Genomic DNA, 17256 nt, shown 5'->3' on the forward strand with positions numbered 1-17256 from the left:
CCATCTCCAAGTATAGGTGACTAGACCCCTGTCTGGGGGTAGAGGTCCTTCCTCACTCCCTTCACATCATCCAGGCCATGGTGACCTGCCTGGGTTTCCCTCCTGCATGCAACCTCCTGTAGCTGAAACCACACTCCAAACCCAGGACTCGAGATCTGATGCATCTCATCAACTACCCCAAGCCCTCTCCTTGCCAACGGCCAATCCCATTCCTGCCTGAAGTTGGTATTTTAGTGACAGCAGCCAAAATAGGAATGCTGCACAATGCAGGCTAAGTCAGGGCTTCTGGGCAGCATAATTTGAAAAGTGCCAGGGCAGTCCCTGAATGTTTCCTACACAACTTATGCACAGATCTCTCCAAAACAGGTGGTCACTCTGTTCGAAATCCTACAATTTAAGAAGCATTCTTTGGGTTTACAAACTGCTTTCTGGAGATACTTTTTTCCAAAGCTATCTTGGGAGGGAAACACATTAAAACCAATACCTGTTCATGAATTGTTCACTGACCTAGGTACCTAGGAAGGAGCCCAGAAGCCTGGATAAGAGTAAAGGTGACACAGAGTGGTTGCAGACAGCCTCACTAGGGACTATTCCTGGCTTCAAGGTACAGGTGGTTTGGTCTGGAGAGAGGGCTGAAGATAAGTTCAGAGGTAGAGGTAGAAGCCATTAGGTTGCTGAAGTCCCTGAGGGCAGTGCAAAGAAAGACTGTAGTAGCCAAAGCAGGGTGTAGGACTCGGCAGACAGACAGCCTGGGGGTGGGCCACAGTGACCCCCTGACTCTTATGTCTCCCTACAGCTCTAGTCCCTGTCCCTTGCAGGGCCCAGAAATGAAGGTAACTCCTGAGGCTCCTGTGCCTGGCCCTTGTCCAGCAACGGCTGCCTGGAAAGCACTCACAAGGATATCCTTTAATCCACCCGGCTGCTGCGGGGGGCCCCCTAGCCCCCACCCTGCACAGATGCCCCAGTAGACATGTCTCCCTCCTCACTCCCCAACAATCCCCAATGCATGGAACAAAGTAAGGGGCAAACATGAAAGGGGCATAGGCACTAGGGGCTGGGTCGGCTTCTAAATGTGTGGCCAAGTGCTCCAGCCCCTCCACGTTTGAATACTGACAAAACCAACATGCATGCCAACCTCACTAAGTAAAATGCCAGGAACCATTCTAAGGTTTATATAGATAAACTCATTTAATCCTCACAATACTAGGACATGTATATCTATATAATTTTACTATTCATCCCAATTATACAGGTGAGGAAACTGAGGCATAGAGAGATTAACACCTTGCCCAAGAGCACAGAGTTAGTAAGAGACAGAACAGGACACGGGCCTAACTTACCCTACACTGCAACAGTGCATACTTACCCACTGGGCACTCTGCCTCTCATGCCCTCATCTCTACCTGGCTAGGCAGGGAAAGGTGAGAGGAGCATTTAGCGGCCACCTGCTTTGGACTTGACAACGATCTGTATGCTCCAATCTCAAGAGAATTCAGTGAAGGATGAGATGCAATCCTCATTGTCCACATGGGTAAGCAAGACCAGAGAAGTCTGATTATCTGTCAAGGCCACACAGCCCACGAAGAGGTGGAGCTGAAATCCTGCAGGTTCTCCCTCTCCAACCCCCACAGGGAGCTGAAGAGAACAGAGACTAGGAGGAGGAGGCTGGAGAGGGGCTCTTTAGGTGCTCCTCAGGTCTAGCACCTGATCAGGCTTCCCAGGGGTCCATGGGAATCTCTGGATCTCCTCCCATCCTTGTGTGGTAGGGAGGGGAACCAGAGAGACAGGGGACTAAGTCCTTAAAGATGGGCCTCCCTGTTGCTCTGCAGGGGGCTACTGGGCCACTGGGGGCTAGAGCAATGTCCCCTACCCCATCTATTGGGTGCAGGGACCAGGCAGGATGGGGAAGGTTTCCGACCCACTGTGGTCCCCAGTGGCACCTCCTGATTCTTGCATTTGGGTAAAGAGGGATAAGGCCTAGACGGGATTAAGGGCACAGGGGTTAAGGGCAACAACCAGATGGCCAGCTGGGCGAGGACTAGGGCCCCAGGAGCAGCCCAGGGCCCAGTAAGCCAAGGATGGTGGGGGAGCCACCAAGGGCATGAGATGGGACAGAAATACTGCCCCCCAGGACTAGGCCTGTGGCCCCCTGCCTCCCTTCTGACCCAGCTTCTGCCAGCCCCGAAAAAGGGTCAAGGATGGTGAGACAGCTCAGCTCTGTGACTTGGGCAGATGTACCATGGGAAAGAGAAAGATGAACGGCAAGAAGGACCCAGGAGCTTCACTGGGGTAGGCGCCGCCGGTACAGTGAAGCCAGGAGCGCTAGAAGTACCCCGGCCAGGGCCACCCCGAGCCATGGAGCCCAGGGCATGGTCCTGACCGCAGGCACTTCCTCCAACTTATCCTCTGCCGGGAATTCCAGGGTACTGTGTGTCCCGGGGCTGTCCCCCAGGATGGAGGTGCTGGGGTTCTCATGGATCCTAATGGGGTCTTCCGACACATACTCATTCTCCTCCGGGGCATTGTCAGGCCCCAAGCCCAGGGAGTTACTGTAGCTGATGGCGAGATCCGCGGAGCAGCCTGAGAACGGCTGGTTGTCCATCCTAGATACCAGCCTGCCAGGCTTGCTCAGCTCCAGCTCTGAGCCCCAGCAGTCAGAGCTGCTGTCTGGACAAAGTGATGTGCCTCCAGTGGCAGTGCCTGTGGGCACTGGTGATGCTGGAGTCTCCTGGGAAAGAAAGGAGGAACTAGAGGGACTGAGGATGGTAGGGGACAAGCCAGGTTGGGTAGCCCCACTCCCAGGACAGGCCAAAAACTGACACCCCAACCCTTCAGTAGCCAGCCCACAGTGCAAAAAGGCAATCTTCTCTAGGGGATTCAACTCACTGATGGTGCAGCAAGACAGTCGGGGAAGAGGGGACTAAGGCCTTGCAGGAGCATCAGTGGTGAGGCTTCCTCCAGGGCTGAGAGCTCTACTCATTGGCCTGCTTCTGAGCTCACTTCTACCCCAGGGAGCCCTTGGTCATGTGTGATCCACTCTATTTTGACTTTCTGCCTTGGGCTTGATGGCCATGGCATCCACAGGGTCAGAGGTTAGGCCATGGACTTAGTCCCTCCAGGCAGACAGTAGCAGGAGGGTTAGATAAGCAGGCTCAGAGGCAACTGTGGGGGCTACTGGGTCAGAGTAGATGGGCTGGGACTAGAGTTTGTAAAACCTTGGTCATGGTGGGGCAAGCCAGATATCCCAGCAGGGAAGAGCAAGGTGTTAAGGCAAACAGGAATGTTTCTTCATCTGCAAAATAACACTGCTGAGCTTAAAGGGGAGCTGTGAGCTCTAAATGGGTTAATGCCCATGACCAGCGAAATTGGTCTAGCAAGCCTGTCCCTCCCTGAAGCATCCACACTTGACAGCTCTAATGATTATTATTATTTTAAAGAACAGGGTGTTAGGTCTGGATGAGATTGGGTCTCAGTTCTCCCTATTCCCTCAAAAAGCAGCCCTGGATCAGGCTGGAGTCAGAAGGGAGACTGGAGAGGGGCTGGGGAGAGAGGCTTGGATCACTGCTAGGCGGGGTAAGAACTCACCTTCACGAGTCTATTGCTGCTCCTGGTGGTGAGCCTTGTGTTGGCAGGCACCTTACTGGGCGCTGTGCTTGCAGGTATCCTGTGGTCAGGTATCCCACTAGCAGGCACTTTGGGTGGCACCATGCCAGAACGCACTGAGTTGACGGGCAATCTGGATGGTGCTAGACTGGTAGGCACTGCACCAGGGGACTTCAAGCTGGTGGGCAATTTGGAAGGCACTGAGCTGCCAAATGCTGAGTTGGTGGGCACCTTGGAGGGTACCGTGCTGACAGTCATAGGGTGGTTGGGCACCCCTGCCCCACTGGAGCAGATGGTACCTTCAGCCTGGTCACCAGCACCTCCTGCAGAGGTCAAGCCAATGGAGGAGGAGGAGGTGCTGACAGATGGAGCTGACACTGAGGGTCCAGGCAAGCGGCTTGCCCTGGGGGTAGGACGGGAGATAGTCGGAGACACAGGCCCAAGGAGTGACGTGGAACTGGAGACCACGCCTGCAGGTGGTGAAAGAAAATGAGAAACACAAACCCACAGGAGCGTTATCCTTGGATCAGGGGGATAGGGAAGGGTCTCTCTGTCCCAACTCACACCATCCCTACTGCATCCAACCTCCCACCCATGGAGGAGTCTCCAGTCCCTTTAGTCACAGATTCCAGGGCTGAAGGCCTAATGGTTGCAGATAAATCCTTGGTCCTGTCCCTCTTCAGTCCCTGACCTCTAACAGGGTTAAGGAGCCTGAAAATCATTACTAGTTTTCATCTCTGTTTTTTCTTCTCCTGCCTGGGACACCCTCTTTTCTCTTGTCTGCCTCTTCCAACCTCTTCTTAGACTAGTAGAATCCTGGATGTTTCTCCCAATGCCATCTTTCTTCTCAGGAGGAACAATCATAGGCTAGGGCAAGGGGCAGCAGGATGGCTCAAGCAGAAGAGCTCACAACAGTCATATGGCACCAGAGGCCCAGTGAGCGCCCCACTTCTAGGAGGCCTAAGGGCTTGCAGGTGCAGGGACAAAACCATCCCTGGGAGGAGGGCCTGAACTGGGGGAAGCAGGAGGGAGTAGGTGGTGATGGTCCATAAAGGCAGTTATACAAGGATTTGCCACGGAACTCTGAAAACACACAGGAGTGATTCTGATGTCCACCCCACCCCTACCCCAAATCTACCACCATAACATCTCATGGAACCTGTGTCCATACTTATACTGAAATCAAAGTGCCCTTTGTCTCCCTGGTCCACAGCAGTATTTCCTGAAAAGATGTTCCAGAGCAAGCTGTCATTGCCACATGCAAAAGGATGCTTGGGATAAAGTGACAGGAGCATGGAACACTAAGGATGGCTTCTCTGAAACTTTAACTGCTCATGGGCCTTGTAGCTGTTCCATGAGTGCTGGAGGCTGTGAGCACCAATGTTATATGGAACTCAATTGAGGAAATATGCCAGCCTGAAAGATCAGAGTAGACAGTATTATACTCCTGAGATGTCTGATGTGAGGGTCCAGGCCCTTGGCTGATGAAGAATATACTTCCTCTGGAGACTGAAATGTTTGAGTGATTTGCTGGGAGCTGGAGACCCCTTTGGGATGGGGCAGTGCTCCCTGACAACAGCTGGCCCAGCCCTTTACTCACCTTACACTGTCCTCTAGGTCCTGGCAGATCCCTTATATGTCCCTTAGGCACAGTGCAGACACGGCCCTAATTCACGTCTTTTACCTGTATCCACGCCCTCGGCAATGTGACCTTATCAGTCCTCTCATCCAGCGATGGAGTCTTATCTTTCTACTCCTCAGTGCTAGGCTGGCCTGGTAATTTGCTTTGTCCCACAGAAAGAGGCAGGAGGAAAACTGCATTGGTTTTGAACCTATGACCCAGGAGTTTTCTCTCCCTCTCTGAGAACACAGCTCGGCTCAGGTATATGAAATGGGCTTGTCCACTGGGAAACAAGAAGTTCATGGAAGAGAACCGAGGTGCTCCAGCCAAGAGCTGTAAACAACTTATATGTAAACTGATGTGTATACAAGAGGGAATTCAGCCCAGCTGAGCCAGTCCAAATTGCTGACCCACACAATCATGAGCTAAATAAATAGTTGTTATTTTAAGCTACCAAATTCTGGGACTGTCTGTTACAAAGCAGATACTAACCAATATGTCCTCTGAGGAAGGTTGTTCCCTGGGGAATACCATCTTGGCCTCCTGTCCAAGAAAGCCAGAGGGACAACCCTCTTACCCTCAGTGGCAGGTCAGAAAGGCGCTGGAATTCCAGAGTCCATGCATACCTGCTGCGTGGGTACTGCCCAGTCCTGTGTCCTGCTCCTGATGTACACTGGAGATCAGAGTGCTGAGGGCCACTGTGTCAGACAAGGGCTCCAGGACAGCCCCAGAATGGGATGGTTGTGGGGCTTTCTCTGAATTCTGCAAGAGGGAATATAGGAATAAGGCAGTTGCTTCTTCCAGAAGCTGGCAAAGGGCAACTTATGCTTGAGACAGCTCCTACAGGCCACAGTCCATGCTACAGAGCACGGGACCAAGGAAGCCCTTACCTCGGCTTTGGCCGTTGCCAGAACTTCTGTCTACAGGTGACTGTGAACCTACTTCATAGAAAATCATCATATGGGGGAGTCCCTATTCATCTGTCTGACCCTAAAGAAAAGTCTCCCTCTCTGCGGACACTGCACAGACCCTTTCTTAGGCTTCAAGTTCATGATTTGGTGTCTCCTGGACACCTCACTGCCCATTCATCATATCCCAATAGAATCAGCCATATTTCCCCCAAACTTGGCTTTACTGGTGATGATTACAGCTCCAACCATCCATCCCTTACCCCACCACCTGCTGCTCCCTCACTCCCCCTATCTGGTCATACACTGATCCCTTGACTCAGCTCAACATCTCACATGGACCATTGCAAAGACCTCAAAATTGTGACTTCACAGCTGACTGATGATAGAGGGGTGAGGCTGCCATGTGGTAAAGACCTGGTCAATAGTCTGGCAGCTGGCCTGGGGCAGATACACAATGCGAGAGCTTGGGATTCTGAGCAGAGAGTAGGCAGGATCTGTGGGGGGCTTCCAGAAGGCTGGGTGGGCAGAAGCGAGAAGACAGGAACACAAAAGCAGGACGTGTGTGGACGCACCTCTCCCAGGGACTCTGGTGGCTGGCTATCCTGGACAGGCAGAGGGTAACTTGGCTCGTACTCCGCGTAGCCGTTGCCAGGGAGGCTGGGGGCCACATCAGGTGTGGAGGGCCTTGGAATCTCAGCAGAAACTGATGGTGGCTCCAGTGGGGCTGGAGGGTGGTTTGGATTCCCTGAAGGATAAAGATAAAGTGATGTCAAGGAGGAACTGGAGACTCTCAGGGACAGGAGAGGCCTGGGTGCTCCCAGGTCATGGTTATCAGTTTCCCCACAGCATCCAAAGCTACCCTGAGGTGGAAGGCACCCCTCAGAGGAGACCTGTGTCACCAAGTGGGAGGCAGCTACTAGAGGGAGAGTGGAGATGGAGAGGACAAGGAGAGGTAGAGGCAGGGGAGGGGAGAGTGTGGGGGGTACCTCAGAGGCCTCTCACCACCCTGCCTGTATCAGCAGTCACCAACTCTCTGTCCCCAGGCATTCTGGACACGGTGGCCTTCTTCTCCTCCTCGTGGGCGGCTATCACCACTAACTGACCCTTGACATAAAGCTGCTTCCTTAACGCCTCCCCTCTGCCCCCACCAACCATGTCTGGTCCGACCACAGCTGTTTGTATTTGGGGAAATCACAAATTGTTCATCTCCACAAGTGAAAAGATGAGTTAGGCAAGAAGAAGTGGTAGGGGGAGGGAGAAAGAAAGGCAAACATGGTGATATTTTTAAGGCTGCGAATCTGAGCAGTGTGTCAGGAATTGTTTCTATCTGAAATATAAACAGGTCTTGTGTGAGTTTTCCTCCTGCCTCAAGCCCTGAGACCCTGGCCTCAGCGAACCCCCTCTGAGTACTTGGCTTGGCAGGGAGCATTGAGGGAGCACTGAGGGACGGGGCAACTGGGGGGTTGGAGGGAGCAGGTGGTTAGGAGGCTCTAGGGGAAACCAGGGGGAGGGGAAGAGATGAGGGGAAAGGAAGGAAGAAGCCCATGAGGAAGAAATGAGAGACAGTCAAGGGGTGGGGAGAGAAGAGATGAACAGAGAGAGGGAAGGTGAACCAAGGGAGAGGAGACAGGAAAAAGTGAGAAAATCGTGGGAGGCAAACATCATAGCCGCAAAAATTAGAGGAGGCTCCATTTGCTGAGCACGTGGAAGGTGCCAGCTCCCGCTAAGTGCTCAACATGCCATCATCCTGCAGTTTTCACAGCAGCCCTGTAAGCTAGATGTTGCCATGAGTCCCATTTTACAGAGAAGACTGAGGTTTAGGGAATGAAGGGGTTTGGTCAAAGGGTTGATAAAGATTAATAAGCAGGGATCTACACTCAGGTTTGCCCACTGCCCAGGAGTGATGGGAGAGAGGGTGACAGAGGAAGACAGCAGGTATAGGGTAAGGGGAGAGGGAGTGCGAAGGCCAGGGGAATCAGAGAGGAGTTCCAGAAGAGGGGCTAGGGCAGGTGCTCACGTGGCAGGTTGCTCTGGTAGACACGGGCCACTTCATCAGCGAGACCAGTGTGCTCACAAGCCCTCAGTGCCTCGATGAAGGACTGCACCCAGCCGTTCCTCCGCCGAAGACTGTTGAAGAGTTCCCAGAGGGTGCCCTGGTTCCCCCAGCGCTCATAGCAGGCCCGAACTCGGTCCTGAAAGACACAGCCCCGCCACCCAGACCAAGTCAGGTAGCCCTGACCCCTACCCCACGGCTGCAAGTGGAGGTACCTGGAAAGCTACCAGATGGAGGCAGCCATTTGAAGCTGGGTCAGAGCCCAGGACAAGGCCAGAGTTTTGAGCCCAAGTTCCCAGACTCATGAAATAGGTCTTTACTGTGTCCCAGGCTCTCTTCTCAGGGCTCTGTGTGAATTGTCTTATTTAATGCTATTATTATCCCTACTCTACTGATGAGGAAACTTGAGGCTTAGCACATACAAACAAGTGACCAGATAGCAGAAACCCACAGAAAACATTTACAGCAGAACTAAATGATAAGGTATTCCTGCAAACACCAAAATACAAGAGAGAGGAGCCAAACTGTACCAGCCACAAACTCAAATACCACCAGAATCTGCATGCAGGAAGCAGAGGGGGGCCTCGGGGTTCAATGTGGAGACAGCTAAAACTGAGCGGGGCTGGGCTCACTTCACTAGGAGCCCACAGCAAGTCCCAAAGGGGCTAGCACCATCTGGCTCCCAAGGACTCTGAAAGCTGAGCCCTGGGACTCTGCTAGAACGGGTCCCATGACCAGGAGAAAGGAACTGAGACTAAGCAGGAATAAGGACAAGAGATGGAGAATGTTCCAGTGAAAGCGAGTAAGGGGCCCTGAGCCCAGAAATCTCAGTGCTATATTTTGGAGCACTATACCAAAACAACACAAGAACCTCAGTAGGATTGGAAAGGACACCCTGAGCCACACGTCATTCTGAAGGTTAGAAAACTGTCAACAATGGGAAGCAGAATACAGACAACAGAGAAGGAAGGAGTTGATCCTGGCCTGGGAGAAGCTCTGAATTCCACAACCCTGCGCCCAGTCAGTGCCTGGCTGTCAGGCCCTGGCTTACCTGGTCACTTGTTGTGAGGCAGGACAGGTAAGGCAGAATATCCAGAACATGAATATTGCAAAAATTGCTGTGATGGTGGCGGATATAATGGTAAGTTTTGTCCTCGGCAAACGTCATCACTGTCTGGCTTCTGAACTGGCAGAAGGCTCTGGCCCATGAAGGGTGGACAGACTGAGAGGAATAAAGGCTGGAAGAAAACACAGCATACATGGCAACCAAGTTGGGAGTTGGATTGAACAAAAGGCAATTCTTTCTTTTCCACCTCTTTGGTACATTTGCTTTTTTCTTTAATCATCCTACTTTATTACTTATTTGGCTGCATCAGGTTTTAGTAACAGCATGTGGGATCTTAGTTCCCTGAAAAGGGATAAAACCCACAAGCCCTGCATTGGAAGGCAGATTCTTAACCACTGGACCACCAAGGAAGTCCTACTTTATTATTGTCTTAGCTTCAGAGGCCGTCAATGAATTTGCTTAAAAACAAATTCATGGGGGAAAAAAAAATCAGATTCAGAAGACCTAGGACCCAATTCTGCCCTTCAGGTTGGTCAGTGTTTGGGAGGAGCTCTGGCTCCTGCCTCATCATCCCCAGGTCTGAATGTGCCCCCAGCTGCTGATAGCAACAGGGCACCACCTAGAAGTGCTGCTTCTTTGGAGAATACTGAGAGGGAAGGGGAAGACAGGGAGGAGGGGGAAGAAATGGGGGAGGAGAAAGAACAAGGCACCAAACATCATAATAGGATCTATCCTATTCTTACCATGAAGAAAATGCAGTACCAAGGAATTAAGGGGGCTTGCTAGTTAGTAGAAGAGCAAAGAACTGAGGTCTTTAGGATCTGGGATCAGGTTCTTCCCAGAACATAACTGCAGGCCCACCATTACATTAAAACTTGCCACGTACATACTTTCAGGGTAGGAGGCTAAGTTCCATTCCTGGGTGTGACTCCAGGAAAGTTATCAGCCTTTCCTAGGTTTATCCTCACCCCTAAAATGGCTCAGAGAGGTTGTTCTGAAAATACAGTAGTTCAATCTTATAAGCCTGAAATTTTAAAATGCCCCAGGGACTTCCCTGGCAGTACAGTGGTTAAGACTCCATGCCTCCATTGCAGGGGTCACTGGTGGGAACAAAGATTTCACATGCCACAGGGTGTGGCCAAAAAAAAAAAAAAAAAAAAACACATAAAAGTATTCCAAATACAACCAATTACTGCCGTTTGCTTATGTAGCACTTATCACAATTTTCAATTATAAATCTGTTTGTTTGCTTGCTCCCTTTTTTAAAAAAAATTTCTATTTTATTTATTTTTGCTGCGCCAAGCAGCATGAGGGATCTTAGTTCCCCAACTAGGATCAAACCTGAGTCCCCTACAGTGGGAGCATGGAGTCTTAACCACTGGGCCACCAGGGAAGTGCCTGCTTGTTTCTTATTTGCCTTTCTCATGGGAGAGAGCTGCAGGGAATAAGACAGAAAAGATCTCTGCCATCATCCAATTTACATTCTACTGGAATGGGACAGACAAATCAGTAAAAATATACATAAATAACGATTTCAGAGAGCATAAAGATTATAGAGAAAATAAAGCAAATGAGACAGTCCCTGAAGATGGGATGCTTCTTGAACTGGGGTGGGGAAGGAAGCATTTTTGAATTGACATTTGAGCTGAATGGTTCTTGGCTGTAAGGAGATCAGTATTTTGGGCATAGGACACAGCAAGTTAGAAGTCCTAAGGTGGGAACAAGCTTGACATGTTTAAAGAATAGAAAGTAGACTGGATTTGTCCAGGTTTAGAAAGTGAGGGGGAGGGGCAGATATCAAGGTCAAGAAGGTTGGGAAGGACTGCTAATGTAGGACATTATAGGAAAGGACCTTGTGTTTTATTTGGAGTGAAAAAGGGAGCCGTTGGAGGGTTCTAAGCAGGAAAAGGAGAGGATTTGATTTATGTTAAAGACTTCTGTGGTGGTTGTAAGGTCCCCAGACTGTGGCAAGGTCATGCTGGAAGCAGGGAGACAAGTCAGGAGGTCACAGCAGGGAATACATGACAGGTATGGCCAGGATGATAACCATGGAGGTGGTGACAGGTGACTGGATTCTGATATTTTGTGGATATGGGAGGTGAAGGAGAGAGAAGAATCAAAGATTATTCCTTAGGCACTGGGTGGATGGAGGGTGTCACTTAGCAAGCCAAAAAATCCGGGGGAAAAGCGGTGGTGCAGAGAAGACTCCAGAACTCCATTTTCAACAAGTGAAGCTTGAGATGCTATCGGATATTCAAAGCGGTTTTCAGGGAGAGAAGTGGACAGAGGACAGAGGGGGAGACTGGAGTCGAAACATGGGTGTCAAGCTTGGTGAGACCTCTAGGAGACAGTGTTGCAAAGCAGAGAGTGCCCAGAAGTTGCTGAGGCTCCCAGTCCCCTGCCACGTGGGAAATGGTGCAGCTGTCCTGCCTACCTGCTGCCCACTGGCCCCATGGTCGCATGCTGCATGACTTCCTTTGCCAACCACAAGGGCTATACCTCTTGTGGGGCGAGAACCAACAACAGAACTCTGTGGTGGTGACCAGATCCCTCCTTCCCTCCTACGGGATACAGGGAGGCCCCAGGAGAGAGTCAGGTGATACATTCTTTTGCATTCCAGCCTCAGCCCTCAAGGCATAGAGTTTGGGAAGTATGGATGTATGAAATAGTCTCAACCAAAAAGAAAGGAAGCTCATATTTGTTCACACTTACTGAAGGTCTACTATAGGCAAAGTGAAAGTGAAAGGCACTCAGTCCTGTCCGACTCTTTGCGACCCCCATGGACTGGAATTCTCCGGGCCAGAATACTGGGGTGGGTAGCCTTTCCCTTCTCCAGGGGATCTTCCCAACCCAGGGATCGAACCCAGGTCTCCCGCACTGCAGACGGATTCTTTACCAGCTGAGCTATCATGTAAGCCCTCTACTATAGGCAGCTGCTACTGCTAAGTCACTTCAGTCGTCTACTATAGGCAGGCACACTCTAAGTTTCTTTCATTTAATTCTTGCCATAATCCTAAGAGGAGAAGAGATGCCAAGTTATCCAGCTGACCAGTGGCCTAACAGAATTGGAACCCAGGACTTGCTGCCTCATTGCATGTCTCACCATACGTCTTGAGAGCATAGAGACCTCTGTGGCAAGTGAGACTCACACAGCCCCCTGCCTTCAAGCCCTCGGAGGGGCGAAGGACACTGCCTGGGTGAGGAGAGGTCGCTGAGTGAGAGTGTGCCTAAGACGCAATATTTAGTCCCTTCTCTTGTGAGAAATGGAAATCTTTCGGCCAGGTCTGAAGACGTTTTAGCCCTGCCCTCCACAGGAGCCGGTTCTCAGGTCCTTCCAGATGTTTTTGGGTTCTCAAAATAAGGATGTTGGTTTTGTTTTTTCCAAAGTTTTCCTGGCACCTCCTTCCGGGTCTCAGAGAAGATTGTGCGCGGAGTGTTCTGGAGTGTTCCTGACGGTCGCCGCTAGGAGGGCACCAGAGGCTCTGAGAGCACCCCCATCCCGGAAGGGGCGAGGCCTCACAACCTCGGCTCGGAATCCAGAATTCCTGGGCCAGGGTCAGGTCCGCCGAGGGCCAGGAGGCTGTTCTGAGTAGGTGTCATCGCCGAGAACAGCCAAGATTCGGGGAGGGCAGTGGTCGCGACCCCTAAAGACGCGGCTGCTGAGACTGGCGCACCCGGGTTAGGCCTCGCCCTGGGGTCACGCTGGGCCTGCGGACGGCTGGGAGAGCTCAGTAACCAGAGCCCGTCTCCTTCCGGCCCAACCTCCCCTCCAGCCCGGGCAGAGGCCCGCGCCACCCACCTCCAGAGCCCCGGGTGCTGGAGGCGGCACGCGGAGCTCTCGCTGCCGCGAACCTCGCTGTGCATTAGGACCCGCTGTTCCCAGCCCCACCGCGGACTCCGAGTCCCACTCGGCTTCTGCGCCGCGGACCACCTCCCCGAAAGGCGTCCGTGCTTCCTGAACCCAGAGGACCGAGCTCCTGAGTCGGCGATCTTACCTTGGGTAGCCGCGACCCGGCGACCTGCCTTCAGCTGCGCCTGCAGGGAACCTTCCCCAGCTGGGAGGGAGGAGAGAGGCCGGGACCGCGCGGCCATTGGCCAGACGCGGGGGCGGGGCTTCGCGGTCAGCTGTGGAGGCTGGTCAGCGCGGGCCGGCGCTTGACCTCCGTTGGCAAGCCTGGCGGCGCCGGACCTAGGATGGGAACTGATCCGGTTTTCTACTGCGTGATCGGAGGAACAGATGATCTTTCCTTCTTTCTCTCGAGCAACTTCCAGGGGGAAGTCTAGGGTCTGGCTAGAAACCAAGTAGAAACCGCGGCGGGCTCAGTCCCAACGCTTCCTAGGCGAATCTACCCTCCTCCGAGGAGTAATTTGAGGGTTGACGGCTTTTATGTCGTTCGCTCCTGGACTCACAGGGCCGAGCATACAGTCGGCGCTCAGTAAATGCTGGGTGTCACAAGGGTTCGAGTGCCTCACCAAGTGACACCCTTTCTGGGCCTGAGAAGGCAGGATCCGGATGTGTAGGTGTATGCAGGCCAAGGGCGCCAAGGTTGGCTCGCTGTGCGCGGGGTGTGGGCCTTGAGTGCTGCGTGGGAAAAGCCTCTAGGCTCAAGGATTTAGGGCGGTACCTCCCAGCAGTGCTCGCCCTTCCTCTGCTGGGCCAAGGACAATTACTGAGTGCCCACTCTGTTCCAGGTACAGACTTAAATTCTTTTTTTTTTTTTTTTCAGGTACAGACTTAAATTCTTATATCTTCAGTTCAGTTCAGTCGTGTCCAACTCTTTGCGACCCCATGAATCATAGCACGCCAGGCCTCCCTGTCCATCACCGACTCCTGGAGTTTACTCAAACTCATGTCCATGGAGTCGGTGATGCCATCCAGCCATCTCATCCTCTGTCGTCCCCTTCTCCTCCTGCCCCCAATCCCTCCCAGCATCAGGGTCTTTTCCAATGAGTCAACTCTTCGCAGGAGGTGGCCAAAGTATTGGAGTTTCAGCTTCAACATCAGTCCTTCCAATGAACACCCAGGACTTATCTCCTTCAGGATGGACTGGTTGGATCTCCTTGCAATCCAAGGGAATCTCAAGAGTCTTCTCCAACACCACAGTTCAAAAGCATCAATTTTTAGGCTCTCAGCTTTCTTCACTGTCCAACTCTCACATCCATACATGACCGCTGGAAAAACCGTAGCCTTGACTAGACGCACCTTTGTTGGCAAAGCAATGTCTCTGCTTTTTAATATGCTATCTGGATTGGTTATAACTTTCCTTCCAAGGAGTAAGCGTCTTTTAATTTCTTTTATCTTAGGGCCCATTAAATATTCTCAAAATAACCAATAGAAGTTTATTTTTTCCTGTTTTAAAGAGAGATTTAAAGATTTGGGGAAATGGTTGGCAATTTTTAAACATATGCCAACCCTATCACCCAGCAACCTCTCCTGGTTGACCTATGAGTCCACCTAGAAACACGCATTATACTGTTCATGGTGGCTTTATTCACAATAGGCAAACTCTGAAAACAACCCAAATGCCCATCAACAGAATGGAGAGACAAACCCTGGTGTAGGGTAGCAGTGGAAAGTAACAGAGGACAAGAATTATTGATACAGACAACAGGATGAATCGTCACAGGATGAGTGGGCACTACGGCTAACCAAGCTAAGTACATGGCTAACCAAGCTAAGTACAAAAAGAACATGCTGTCTGTTCCCAGTCACAAGGTAAGATAAGGTTCAAAAACATGCAAAACTCATCTATATAAATAGAATTCATACCACTGGTTACCTCTGGGGAATGCCGAAAGGTTGCATACAAGAGGGCCTTCTGGAGATACCTAGAGTACTCAAATTCATAGAATAGAAAGTAGAGTGGTGGTTGCCAGGGTCTTGAAGCAATGGAGAATGGAGAGTTAGTGTCTAATGGGTAGAGAGTTTCAGCTGAGGAAGAAGAAGAAGTTCTGGAAATGGATGATGGAATGCACAAAATGTAAATGTACTTAATACTACAGAACTTTATAATCAAAAATGGTTAAAATGGTAAATTTTACATTACATATATTTTGTCACACACACAAAAAATCCAGATCTAGGCAGTTGGAACCAAAAGGGCACATCTATGGTATTTTTACTAAAACTTATAATCTGAAGTGAATTATGAGGAAACAGTAAACAAACCCAAAATAACATTCAACAGCAGTCCAATACAATACAGTAGCCAGTTGCTACTATTAAATAAAATTAATGGTGGCTCAGCTGGTAAAGAATCTGCCTGCAATGCAGGAGACCCCAGTTCAACCCCTCCCTGGGTTGGGAAGATCCCCTGGAGAAGGGAATGGATACTCACTTCAGCATTCTGGCCTGGAGAATTCCATGGACTGTATAGTCCTTTGGGTCACAGAGTCAGACAAAATGGAGTGACTTTCACACACACATACACACACACACATTTTAATCAAAATTAAATAAAATGTAAAATTCAGTTCCTCAACCCTAATAGCCACATTTCAAATGCTATTTTCACATGGCTAATGGCTATCATATTGGACAGCACAAATACAGAGTATTTCTATCATCACAGAGGTCTATTAGATTTTTTTTTTTTTATTGGACAGCACTCATCTACAGAACAACTTTCCAAAGATGTGAAGGCCATGAAAGACAAAGATGAGGAACTGCTCCAGATTAAAGGAGAATAAAGAGACTGAACACCTAAAAGCAATGTGGGATTCTTGGTCGGACCCTGAAACTGGAAAAGGACATCAGTGTGACAAATGGACTCTTACGGAAGCCTTTAGATTAGTTAATATTCTATTACAGTTAATTTTATGGTTTTGGTCATTGTACTGTGTGGTTACATAAGATGTGAACATTTGTATTATTTTTACAACTATTCCTAAGTCTGAAATTATTTCAAAATGAAAATTTTAAGTGAAATAAAATTTAAAAATCATCTAGCTGGCTATTTATATTTTACTGTTGATTGCATCCCATCCTATTTAATGAATAGGATTTATTGATCATTTTCCATTTAATAGGGGAAGGGCAGGTCCAGAGAGCATCCTTGGAGGCCCCTTCCCCAGTAAAAGTGGCACAGGTCTCCAAACCAGGGCTCCAAGGAGGGCTATGGCTCACACGTGATATAAGTCAACAACCACCCAGCTCATGTTTCCCACCAGAGAGCAAAGTCAAACCCAAAGACAGTCCCAGAATGCCCCAAAAAGGGACATTTTTCATGTCTAAGTCCCTTCAGGGGACTCTCCAAACTGAAAAACAAAATACAGTCCTTGCCTTTACAATCTCGTTTCAAGTAAGTTTTAAAACTGCATTTCTTTAAACTATTTTTTCACACTGTCAATTTTATTGTTAAAAAATTAATATATGCTTATATATTTAGTATGGAGAAAACCAGAAATATTTGATGAACAAAATCAAAATTCATATTCATAAAGCCACCACCCAGAAAAAAACTGCTGGTGACACTCTGGGGTCTTTTCTTCTAGTATTTTCTCTTCTACAATATGAGACCTCTGAGTCCTCAGTTCTGGAATCACCCTTGCCTCACCTAGCCACATAGGAAGGACATAAAAGGGTCTGGTATGAATCCACCTTACCTCTCAAGGGTCTCAGGAGAAGGCAGGGGCTTGGTCTGTGTCAGCTTGTGGGTCAGTTCCCTGCTGCAGCCAAGCTCCTCCGGGTATATCCAGCCCCCTATGGTCAGTGTGGCCTCATCAAGCTCAGGAGATCATGTTCCTCATCCATCATCTGCCACTCAGAGGCTGCCATCCTGCCCTTCCTTTCTGAGAACTACTGACATAAGTTGTGGCAACAGACATTTACTTGGAGTTGTGGCAAAAACAGGAAAATGAGTGCATGAGTAGGACATGCCTTTGAAGTTAAATATTGGAGTTCCTAAAATTCATGCACATCTCCCAATGCAGAAGACACTCCCTGGCCCTCCCTGGAGACACATCCCTCCAAGACCTCAGCTTCCTGCCACCCTTCTTTTTT

The 17256-nt window shown here is 50.1% G+C and overlaps 1 protein-coding gene across 2 annotated transcripts; it reads right to left on the bottom strand.

Moving 5' to 3' along the window:
• Positions 1-490: 490 nt before the first annotated feature.
• Positions 491-13923, bottom strand: MAVS (mitochondrial antiviral signaling protein). Of its 2 annotated transcripts, none has more exons than XM_043884935.1 (7): positions 13250-13923; positions 9240-9426; positions 8153-8327; positions 6708-6880; positions 5851-5986; positions 3586-4073; positions 491-2725 (listed from the first exon to the last, which is right to left on the bottom strand). In XM_043884935.1, exons 2-7 carry the CDS (start codon positions 9354-9356, stop codon positions 2282-2284), a joined length of 1533 nt encoding a protein of 510 aa, XP_043740870.1. In that variant the 5' UTR covers positions 9357-9426; positions 13250-13923; the 3' UTR covers positions 491-2281. The 2 variants fall into 2 exon arrangements, with proteins under 2 accessions (XP_043740870.1, XP_043740869.1); XM_043884934.1 differs by having other exon boundaries at positions 491-2728; positions 13250-13921.
• Between the last annotated feature and the right edge of the window lie 3333 nt (positions 13924-17256).

Source organism: Cervus elaphus, chromosome 23 (genome assembly GCF_910594005.1).
Source record: "Cervus elaphus chromosome 23, mCerEla1.1, whole genome shotgun sequence".
NCBI classification, from domain to species: domain Eukaryota; kingdom Metazoa; phylum Chordata; class Mammalia; order Artiodactyla; family Cervidae; genus Cervus; species Cervus elaphus.